The sequence below is a fragment of the Pyxicephalus adspersus genome, chromosome 5 (genome assembly GCF_032062135.1).
Source record: "Pyxicephalus adspersus chromosome 5, UCB_Pads_2.0, whole genome shotgun sequence".
Classification (NCBI taxonomy): Eukaryota; Metazoa; Chordata; class Amphibia; order Anura; family Pyxicephalidae; genus Pyxicephalus; species Pyxicephalus adspersus.
In genome coordinates, this window is record NC_092862.1 from 147465665 (window position 1) to 147477234 (window position 11570).

Below are 11570 nucleotides of genomic sequence, written 5' to 3' on the forward strand. Positions count from 1 at the left end.
TCTGCCCTCTCATTTACCCCCCATATTCAGAACATTTCCAGGTCCGGTCACTTTCACCTACGCAACATCTCCAAAATCCGCCCCTACCTGTCCCCTGAGACCACCAAACTCCTTGTACATGCTCTTATCATCTCCCGTCTGGACTACTGTAACCTCCTCCTCTCTGGTATTCCACTAACCCGACTCTCTCCTCTACAGTCTAATACAGCCTACCTACCCCATACACAGCCCGCCCACCTACCTACCCTATATACAGCCTTCCTACCTACCTACCCCATCCACAGCCTGCCCACCTACTCACCTACCTACCCCATACATAAATCCCTACACAGTTATTGTCCCACTTACCTTTCTGCCCCGATAGATAAGTACTCCCCCAGCCGCTCTCTCTGCTCCTCCAATGACCTACTAATGACTTCCTCACTCATAACCTCATCACACGCACGGATACAAGACTTCTCTAGAGCTGCCCCGACTCTCTGGAATGGTCTCCTCGTCCTATTCAGAGCCCAACACTTCCCCCTCACCTACCCGTCTTCTGTCTCGTAAACCCTCACTACTTCCCACCATTCCATATCCCCTCCTATTGTGTGATACTTCCCCCACCTCCTAGATTGTAAGCTCTTCTGTCCTCTCCTCCTCCTGTGTCACTTAATGTACAGCGCTGTGGAATATGTTGGCACTATATAGTGTTTGATAATAATTGGCTTAGATTGTGTCACGTGACCTCTCTAATTGATAACTCCTCCCCTGAATGAGAGGACGGCTCATCTTTCACCTAGTACGGTAATACAGAGATGGGGGTGGGGACAATATGTAGCTCCTCCCCAGAGAAGTTGCTGATTTAATGCCTCCAAGGAAGGAGGAGAAGGCTGGGTCACGTGACGTCAGAATTATTACCAGGTGACGTCAGCTCCCACAGTGCTTTACGGGTCAGCTGATCGTCGCCACTTCCGGCTACACGGAGGAAGTTCCGTGTGGAGAGTCCGGCGACCTACCGAGAGGATCCCGACCGCCCGGAGGGGCTTGGCGACGTCACACACAGATTTGCTGTGTACCCAGGTGTGTATAAAGCGGACCTGTAGTGACCCCAGTGAATGAGGCCTTGCTGTATTGTGGGAATGAGAAAACCTCACATTGTCCCCATTATATTAAACGGCAACCGATTCAATATCCGGGGAGAGCCAATCCGTGCAAGGGGCAGGAATTTATCATTCTGCTGCTGCTCTGCTTATTTCCCAATCACAGGGGAGAGGGGGCTACGAGGGAAAATCTTACTGCCCCAGAGACCCCCCCCCCTCAAAATCTGTGTACCCCCTCCCCCAAAGATCTATGGTTTAATGCCCCCCTCCTGTCTTGTCCATGGCCAGTGTGGTCATTACAATTGTCTTATTTCTGTGTGCGCATGCTGGGTGCCCTTCCCCCATGTGTGCGTATGCTGATTACACCCCCCCACCCTTGTGTGTGCGTATGCTGATTACACCCCCCCACCCTTGTGTGTGCGTATGCTGATTACACCCCGATGCTTATGTTGGTCCCTGGGATCAGTTGGATGCTTATGTTGACCCCTGGGATCAGTTGGATGCTTATGTTGGTCCCTGGGATCAGTTGGATGCCTATGTTGATCCCTGGGATCAGTTGAATGCCCATGTTGGTCCTTGGGAATAAGTTTGATGCTTATGTTTGTCCCTGCTATTAGTTGGATGCCTATGTTTGTCCCTGGGATCATTTGGATGCCTATGTTTGTCCCCAGGATCAGTTGGAGGCTTATGTTAGCGCCTGGGACCAGTTGGAAGCCTATGTTGTTCCCAGGGAATCATTTGGATGCCAATGTTGGTCCTTGGGATCAGTTTGATGCCTATGATGGTTCCCAAGGATCAGTTGGATGCCTTTGTTGGTCCCAGGAATCAGCTGGATGCTTATGTTGACCCCTGGGATCAGTTGGATGCATATGTTGGCCCCCAAGGGTGAGTTGCATACCTTGGTTGGTCCCTGGGATCAGTTGGATGCGTATGTTTGTTCCCGTGGATCCTTTGATGTCTAGGTTGATCCCTTGATGTCTAAGTTAATCCCTGAAATCAGTTGGATACCTATGTAGGTCCCTGAGAACAATTGGATGCCTATTTTGGTCTCTGGGATTAGTTGGATGACTATGTTGGTCCCCAGGGATCAGTTGAATGGCCAGTCTAAGTCCCTGGAATCGAGGGGATGTTAGTTGTTACTCCCTTGTATGGGACTGAAATTGGCACAAGGGGTCCCACACCTGTTTCTATGTCTAGGACCCTAGGTGGCATTTATCTGGCATTTAATGGTGTACAGGGATGGGCATGTGAATCACTTGCCATTACTAAGTGCTCATACACTAACATATGTACACGGGATGATGTACCCTGTTTCCCCTATATTAAGGCACTGTCTTATATTTTTGTGAAATGCCAAAATATGCCCTAGGTCTTATTTTAAGGGGGATGTCTTAATTTTCCATGAAGAAGACTACAGTACACATTTATTGTTGAAAATCACTCATGTGCCATTGATTGTCCCCTTCTGATCACTCATGTGCCCTTCATTGTCCCCTTCTGATCACTCTATGCAATGATTGTCCCCTTCTGATCACTCATGTGCCAATGATTGTCCCCTTCTGATCTTTCTGTGCCATTCATTGTCCCCTTCTGATCACTGACTCGCCGGGTAACAGACTCTGTTAGGGCAGGGATCAGCAGCTTGCTTGTCCTTTGAAGTTACTTTCATGGGGGAGTCACACAGAGGCACACAGTATCAGGTATCGGAGGATGTCTTATTTGCGGGGGGTTGCATGTCATACCGGTGTCACCAGACCCTGGAATCTGCCCTCATGTCATACCGGTGTCACCAGACTCCAAGGATAAGGGGGAGGGGGAATTTCATTTCTACCCACTAATGAAGAGAATATGAGACCCCTGTTTGGTAAGGTTCCCGACCCTATTGACTGAGGGAACCACTGGGATTTTGCTTCCACCCCCCCTGATGGTGAGTGCTGTAGTCTTGATGATCCTGCCACTCAGCAGAAGACCCGGTTCCAGTGCTGACAGCTACATCCCCCATAAATACAACCTTTCAGTAGGAAATTATAACCCCCAGAAAGTGCAGAAATAAGAAATAACAGGAAAATTCACAAGCTGAAACGTGAAATGATGCTGAACCTTAAACCCATTTCCTGACATCTGTCATTCATCACCCTGCCCGGAGGGCCTATCTCTTCTCTACCCCCCACCCCCACAGTAGCTACCTGGGGTTATGAATGTGCCCCAGGGGAGGGCTGGACAAGACATCAGGGCTCCCCTGAAAGACAAAGAGAGGTGAGATAAGAGAGAGGCACTGGGATGGGAGGGGGAGCTGAAGGGTGCTGAGAAAGGGACAGAGACAGAGCAGACTCCACATGTGACCCATGGGTTCTATCCCTGCACCAATTACATCTCCGCACCAATGACATCTCTGCACCAATCACATCCCTGCACCAATGACATCTCTGCACCAATGACATCCCTGCACCAATGACATCTCTGCAACAATCACATCCCTGCACCAATGACATCATATGTGGCACCAAATATCACTTCCTGTGGCCTTGGCTGTTATAGCACCATTTATTTGCCCCCTAGAGGTAGTTGGGGAGCGTGGCAGCTGCACCTGGAGTCCCTGACAGGTTTTTTATCTTTGTATCCTTGGTACAGGTTTACCCCGAAACCAGGCAGAGGCTCCCCCCCTCCCCTAGTTCTACACTTAAAGTTAGTTCTTGTCTTCTCATTGGCTTTGTTACATTACCTTTGTTGGTGAATATTTCCGAATAACCTAAACACAACCTTTTGTTTCTTGTTAGTGCGGAGTTGTGACATGCAGGATGCAGAACTCAGAAAGAAGCACCAGATTCGGCAGGAAGTTGTCTGAGCACACGGCCTCCCCAGGGCCTGAAAGCCATGGTGACCCCGGGCAGTATCTGTGCATCGAATGCAGCGAGACCTTTGACACCAGGCTGGAGCTGAACTCTCACCGCCAGAGTCATGTGACCAAGAAACAGTTCACATGCACGCACTGCGGCCGAGGCTTCCACCACCAGGTCTTCCTGCAGATGCATGAAAGGAGCCACGAAGACGGAGCTCCGGTGAGATCTACAAGTCGCATCATATCCACCAGAAGCAGCAAGATATCCGATGTGGTGAAACCAACATACACCAAGCCTCAGAGACTCCTCAACTCCATTGTAGAGATAAGAAATGAACAAAAAGTCTGTCAAACCTTCACCCCAAAAGAATTTGTTACCAGGCGGAGCCACGGGGCAGCTTCACCCTCCGGTCAGAAGAAGGACAGCCTCGAGAAGAAGAACTTATTTCAGTTACGAATATCGAAATATTCTGACACAACGGTGCATCTTCTGGATTCGTTTGGAAACTCGATTGAAATATTAGCCGACGTTTTCAACACGTATACGATCGGGGAGCCCAATAAGAACGGGCTGACCACCAATAATGATGAGGCATGTGAGAAGAATGACGAGGCGTCTTCCAATGATTTGACAGAAAAGCCTTCGGTCTCTCTTCAGTCAAATCCCACAGAACCCTCCCAGCTTGAAACGGACGGCGATCTTTTTACTAGTCTTGAGCCAATCACAAGCAATGCTTCTGAGAACCTCGACTCCGGTGAGCCGGCACCATCTGCTCCACAACTGATGGAAAGTCCCAGCCCTGAAACCACTGAGGCTGCTTCTAATATTGACCTCAAGGCAGATAACTCTGTCAGTGCCACATACCGCCCTGTTCATGCTGAAGATCACCTGTATACCTCCCTGGAAGATGCTGCGGGTCCTAATTCTCTACAGAAAGGGCCACAGACTTTGCAGGAAGTCAATCAAACTGCTGAACATAGTTCTGTGTTGGTGACTTCACCTGCTGACAAACCCATAGACGGCACAAATCCTTCCATCGCTCCACTTCCAGCCGAGGTGCTCAGTAAAGATAATTTCATGTCGGATGACCCCGGCTCTGATTGTAATAAATTGCCGGATGAAATGGCTGAAGAGGTGATTGCTGATGTGGAACAAAAACAAGATTTGACTTCATTGAAACCTGATTCTGAGACAAAACGAGATCCAATATGTCCAGAACAGAATCTAACTGTGGAGACAGATATTTGTATGACCCGGGATATCGGTGAAGTGTCAGCAGAGAGAAGTTTGCAGGTGGACAGCAAAGATCCAGAGAAAGATTGTAAGCTTATAGTGGAGGAGGATAATCATGAAGAAATGGTCATTGATGATAAAAGGGAGGAGGACATTTTTGACAGAGACATTTTCCCCTTAGAAACCCCAATGGAGGTTTGTGACAAAGGCCTTGCTTCTATGGTGGAGGCTGCAAACATTGTCTGTGCTGGTGAAGCTCACTCCACAAAGATGGTGCAAGAGAAAGAAAGTGATATCTGCTTAAATGGCAGCGATATGACTTACATCTCTGAAAGTGAAATGATTAAACTGCTGGAGCAGGATAAAGATGACATGCCTGACGACGAACCCATTACCAGCAGCCCTAAAGACATTGAAAACACAGAAATATCTCAGAAGGAGGGCGCTGATGCCTTTTCTGAGCCCAAAGCAGAGACTGAACTGAGAGCAGAGCACAGTACTGATGATGGAGTGCTCAGTGGTGAGCACATTGCAGAAGATGCATCAGATATACAACATCATCATATGAAGACCGATAATGTCAGCTTAACACCTGAAGATCACAACCTGAGCAACGGGCCCACATTTCAGGCCACTTCAGAGGAGAAGATGGATTCCAATTCTAATTTACAGGGAAGTTTTCTTACCAACTTTGAGCTTGGGTTGGGAGATGATAAATCTCAGGATCCCACTGAGAGCGTTCTAACTCAGGATTCAGTGTCAAAGAATTGTCCAGAACAAGAAGTGATGGATTTACAACCAAAAGATAACCCTGATATATCACAACCAGAGCAAGCCCTCCCATGTGGGGATGAAAACCGTGAGCCATGTGGACTCTCCCCTGATAAACGGGAGGTTAATTCTGTAGAGGATTCTACTTTGTCCAAAACTGAAGACCATAACCGCCCTAAGGAGAACATTGATGTCTGTGTTACGCTAGAAGATAATGAGTGTGATGAGAATAAAATGCAGCAGATGAACCCCCTAGAAAGTTTCTCAGTAAATCGTGCAGTGATGGAATCTGACGAGGAGACGCCCAGCAGTGCTGACCACAAGGATCTGTTTGCAGCCACTGTATGCAGCAATGAGCCAGGGCAAGATAAACTCTTGGAATGTTTAGGTGACAATTTGCCCCCTTCACAGAAAGAACTGAGTGATTCTAATCCTTTGCTCAAACATGACCGAGAAACTGAAGAGACTTTCCAAAATCCAGAAAGGATTTCAAAACCAAAAGATGCAAATGTGGATCCGGAAATGGAGAAACCACCTTCGGATATTCTAGATTATTTGCGGAATACCGGTGATGGGGGTGACAGTAACATTGCTGCATCAGGTGAAAAGAATAAAGGGATGCCAGACATGGAGGTAAAACAAGATGTTTTGCCAAAAGAAAATGAAAAGATCATTGAGAAGAATGATGAACAAACTGATATCTGCACACAAAAACAAACTACAGATCTGTCTTCTGACCGCTTCTCTTTGTCCACCACAGAGCGGGTGGGATCCAAGGAAAGTTGCAATGAGTTTGGCGAGCTGCATGCTACTAAAACTGATCTTGGCAAAGACATAAAAGAAATGATACAAGACCCAGGTGCTGCCTTTCCCAAAGCTGATAATGAGGAGGAGATGGAGGGTGATGGCTCAGCTACTAAGCAAATATCAGATGTCATTTCACCCGTAGCCCGGCCTGTATTCCAGAGTAGTGTAGAAGATCTTCTAGATGATTCAGATCTGCTAGAGAATGACCACCAAGAAGATGCAGATATTAAAGGAAAACCCTCCAAGCCATTGGGCGTTGGTGGAGCATGCTTGAAATGTGGGCGGAAAATAAGACGTGGCAGGAGAGAGTTGGTCTGGTTACCGGTTTGCTTTAAATGCCGCATGGCTGCTAAGAAACAAGAACGTCTTTCTAATCAAGAAATTAATGATGGTTTAGGCCTCGCATCACTCTCCAGAAAAACAGAAATTTGTTCTGCAGAAATTTGTGACTCTAATTTGAAGGAAGGTATCTTGGAAGAGCCCAATACAATTCTGGACCCATTAGCTGCAGGTAATGAACAAGAAGCCCTGGGTTCTGCAGCTAAAAAAATGTACAAATGTCCAAAGTGTGATGAAGCCTTCAAAATTCCTGCACTTCTGGCAGGCCACATAAAATGCCACACCTTACCCCAATGTCTGACCTGTGGCTGTCAGGTGCGACTTAAATATAAGATGAAGCGAATCCCCAGAAGGTGCCAGAAATGTTTCCAGCAACTCAAGGAGAAGCTTAGAGCAGAAAAAGCTGAAGAAGGAAGTGGGGAGGAGGACAGCATGGTCTCCGATGATAATGATGCAGGTTCTCTGGCTGATATAAATCCAGATGATGATGAACTGTCAGATAAAGATATTTCTCTTGAGAAAGCTAAAAGAAAACTTTTGAAAAATTCAATGCCAAGCACAAGTGCGTATGTTGATGAATTAGAACTGAACGAAAGTTCTGCAGGCCGCGTAGATAAAGAGACAGAGCAAGAAATTGAATCATCTGATGAGCTGGATATAAGTGACCAAAATCTTGGCCTGCCAGATGGTGAAAAGCCTCGTTTATGCTCCCAGTGTGGCAAAGCTTTCAAATGTAACCGATCCCTTAATCTTCATCTATTAAGTCACACAGGAATCCAGTGTGAATCATGTGGTTGTCGGCTGCCTAAAAAGCGCAGAGTTGGACGTTGGTCAAAGAAGTGTCGTGCATGTCGCCTCCATGTCAAGGGCAAACTATTGGATGGTAATGAGGATGAAATGAGCCTTTGTAGTGATAAATTAATAAAGCAGAAGAATGCAGCATCTCTTCGACTCAAAGCCAAACAGACCAAAATGATGAAAAATGCAAAAATCCAGTCCATTATCAAGAAGAAAAAGGAGCTGAAGTGGATGAACATGCTGCTGGCTGTAAAGGGGCTCATGGATAAATCTAGAAAAAAGAAAGAAAATGCTTTGCAGGTTGCAAATCCCTCCAAGAAAAATGAAAACTCTGAAGGTGAAAAATGTGAATCGTCTTCAGGTGACAATGCCAGCAATTACCCAGGTTATCCTGACATGCAGAAAGCTGGCTCTTCAAACACATCATGTCCTCCTAATAAAGCACTAAGTGGTACTCCGAAACAAGGACGGAAATGTTTGTATAAAGAAAAGAACATTATAAAGGTGGAGGAGAATGAAGTGCTGCCATTTATTTCTACTTCAGCTGATTCCATTTCCTCTGCATTCATTAAAGAAGAGGAAACATGGCAGTGCTTTGAGTGCAACCAGACCTGCCCAAACTCTGAGGCTTTGGTTGACCATCAACGCAGCCATATTAGTGACCAGACCTTCACATGTACACAGTGTCCACAAGTCTTTTCTAGTGAGGAGTATTTGAATATACACATCCATGCCCATGATGAACGACGTCCCTTTCGCTGCCCAGAATGTGACAAAACCTTCACTAGAAGGAACCATCTTGGTGTCCACATGCGTGTACATACAGGCTCGCGCCCCTTTGCATGTCCTGACTGTCCATGTCGATTTAGGCAGAAAGTCACCCTGATCGCCCATCGTTATTCTCATAGAAATTATCAGCTCTTGTTCACAAAACCATTCCAGTGTTCAGTGTGTAGTAAAAGCTTTAAGCAGAAGGAACGCCTTGTGGTTCATGAACGTCTCCACACTGGTGAATGCCCGTTCTCCTGTAAAGATTGTGACAAGGTGTTCCCTAGCAAGGCAAGGCTTTATGTCCATCGCAAGATGCACAAAATGTTTAAAGCTTCATCAAGTATTGAGCAGAGTTTAGGTTGTAAAGAAGTTTCAGAGAGGCAGCCTTTCAAGTGCCAAGATTGTGGTAAAGTCTGCTCTACCAAAGCAAGCTTTGTTCTTCATCGTAAGGTTCACAGAATATCCTGCGGTCCTTTGCAAAGTATTAAGCGCGAAGAGAATGAAGAAATGCATCCCTTTAGCTGCAGAGAATGTAATAAGGTCTTCTCTTCTAAGGCCAGTCTTTCAATGCATCTGAAAATTCATTCTGTGCATAAGGCAACGGCAAAGTCTGACATGGGCCCTGACTTTAAGGAATGCTTTCCATGCAAAGATTGTGGTAAAGTTTGTTCAACCAAAGCCAGCTTTGTTCTTCACCGTAAAGTGCACAAGTCCCCTTCTGCTGCAGAGCCCAACCTTGTCATCAAAATGGAGTCTGAAGCTCCAAGCTTTGTTTGTAAAGATTGTAACAAAGTTTGTTCCACAAAGGCAAGTCTGGTCCTTCACTGCAAGGTGCACAAGACTCCAACAGATACAGAGACACAACCTTTCAGGTGCAAGGATTGTGATATGGTGTGTTCTACTAAAGCCAGCTTTGTGCTTCATAGGAAGGTGCATAGATCTCCATCCATCAACCAGCAGAGCTCAATGACTGATACAGAGCCACAATCATACAGCTGCAAGCATTGTGACATGGTGTGCTCTACCAAAGCCAGCTTTGTCCTGCACAGTAAAGTGCACAAATCTCTATCCATTGACGAGCAAGATCTCAAAGCTAATGCAGACCCGCAGGTGTTTAACTGCAAGCATTGTGATATGGTGTGCTCCACCAAGGCTAGTTTTGTCCTCCACAGTAAAGTGCATCGGTCATCACTCGGTGAACAAAGCCCTAAAAAAGTGGAAAGGCCACAGTCATTCAGCTGCAAGCATTGTGATATGGTGTGTTCTACCAAGGCCAGCTTTGTTCTTCACAGTAAAAAGCACCGGTCATTATTTGGGGGTGAGCAAAGTCCTAAAACCTCTGAGGAGCCACATTCTTACCAGTGCAAACATTGTGATATGGTGTGTTCTACCAAGGCCAGTTTTGTCCTTCACAGTAAAGTGCACCGGTCATTAGTCGGTGAGCAGAGTCTCAATGCTGGGGAGCCACAGTCTTACAGCTGCAAAAAATGTGATATGGTGTGCTCTACTAAAGCCAGCTTTGTTCTTCATTCCAAGGTGCACAAAAGTGGGCCGAATTTCCAAGCCGGCACTGAGGAAAACTTTTACACTTGCAAGGATTGTAACAAAGTCTGTTCCACCAAGGCCAGCTTTATCCTTCATTGCAAAGTGCACAAGACAGAGCGTAGCCCAAAGGGTGACGGAGCAGAACCTTTTCCCTGTAAGGACTGCAGCAAAATATTTTCCAGCAAAGGTAGACTCTCTGCTCATAGCAAAGTGCACGAGGATCCCTCTAATCCCGAGCAAAGCATTGACAATGAAATTGATGCAGAGCAGCCGAAAAAGGCAAATGAAGACAAACCATATTCGTGTTCAATATGTGGGCTTCGCTTCATTAAACTGAAGATGTTGGTCCGACACAAGGCCGTCCACGGACAGAGAACTGTCACACCTTGTATACATTGCGGAAAGCGATTCTTGTACATGAAATCTCTCTTTAATCACATCAAAATGTGTCAGAGCAAAGGCAAAGGGAAAAAACTCCTCCTTCTAAAAAAGGTCGCCGCCAAAAGAAAGATCCCGAAGGATGGCGACAGTACCAGCTCAGAGGGGGAGAGCACACTGAAGAAACGCAAAATAGAGGAAAAACAAAAGGCGCAAAAACTCAAAAATAAAAACCTGGCAGCTAAAGCAAAGAAAATTGTCATTAAAGAGAAAGGAAAAGACAAAAGTGACCCTAAAAGTAAGGAAAAACGAGCAAAGGGGGAGGGGGAGATCAGTTCTGAGGGTGAAGGAAAGAAAATGGAGAAACAAAGCGACGGAAAGCAGGAGAAGCCCTCAGATCAAACGGCCAAAGAGCCGACCCTAAAGAAAGACATAAAAATAAAGAAAATAAAGAAAGAGCTGGGCAAGGATAAACCACAAAAAGTTGTCGGTGGAGGCACAAAGAAGTGGCGCATGCTGGCTGCTTCAACTGTCAAGAAGAAGAATCTTCAAGCCATTCTTATCGGAGGAAAGAAAAAATATATCCTAAAGAAAAAAGTTCATCTGAAGTCCAAACCTGGAGGAAAGGTGGGCAAGGACTGAATATTGGTCACAGTGTTCCTACAAATGTCTGTACAATAATATCCTTCTATAGAAATGAACCATTAACACTTTACTGTTGTCTTTTAATAAAAGAAATAAATGAATGTTGAATGTTCTGCATTCTGTTATTTATTTGTAGCTATGGTTGTGGTTGGGTGCAAGGGGCCACCAGATGCAGCATTCAAATCACTCATTTCATTGAGATATCACTGGGGGGGGGGCTTCCATTATTATAAGGTGCTCAGTGCAGATGTGTGATCCGTGGGCCCGGCCTGTGGACATTCAGTCTTTACATATTCAATCCTGTGCCTAGGCGCTCCTGTACCCTCATAGCTGTATATCAGGTGACTTCCTGTGCCTAGGC

The 11570-nt window shown here is 46.1% G+C and overlaps 1 protein-coding gene across 1 annotated transcript; it reads left to right on the forward strand.

Moving 5' to 3' along the window:
• The first annotated feature begins 905 nt into the window (after positions 1-905).
• Positions 906-11321, forward strand: LOC140331786 (uncharacterized). The gene is made up of 2 exons (XM_072413065.1): positions 906-1062; positions 3860-11321. Exon 2 carries the CDS (start codon positions 3881-3883, stop codon positions 11204-11206), a length of 7326 nt encoding a protein of 2441 aa, XP_072269166.1. The 5' UTR covers positions 906-1062; positions 3860-3880; the 3' UTR covers positions 11207-11321.
• The last annotated feature ends 249 nt before the right edge of the window (positions 11322-11570 follow it).

Bases quoted from the DNA above. Each gene is read 5' to 3' on its own strand.
- LOC140331786 (XM_072413065.1), top strand. From the start codon at position 3,881: ATGCAGAACTCAGAAAGAAGCACCAGATTCGGCAGGAAGTTGTCTGAG.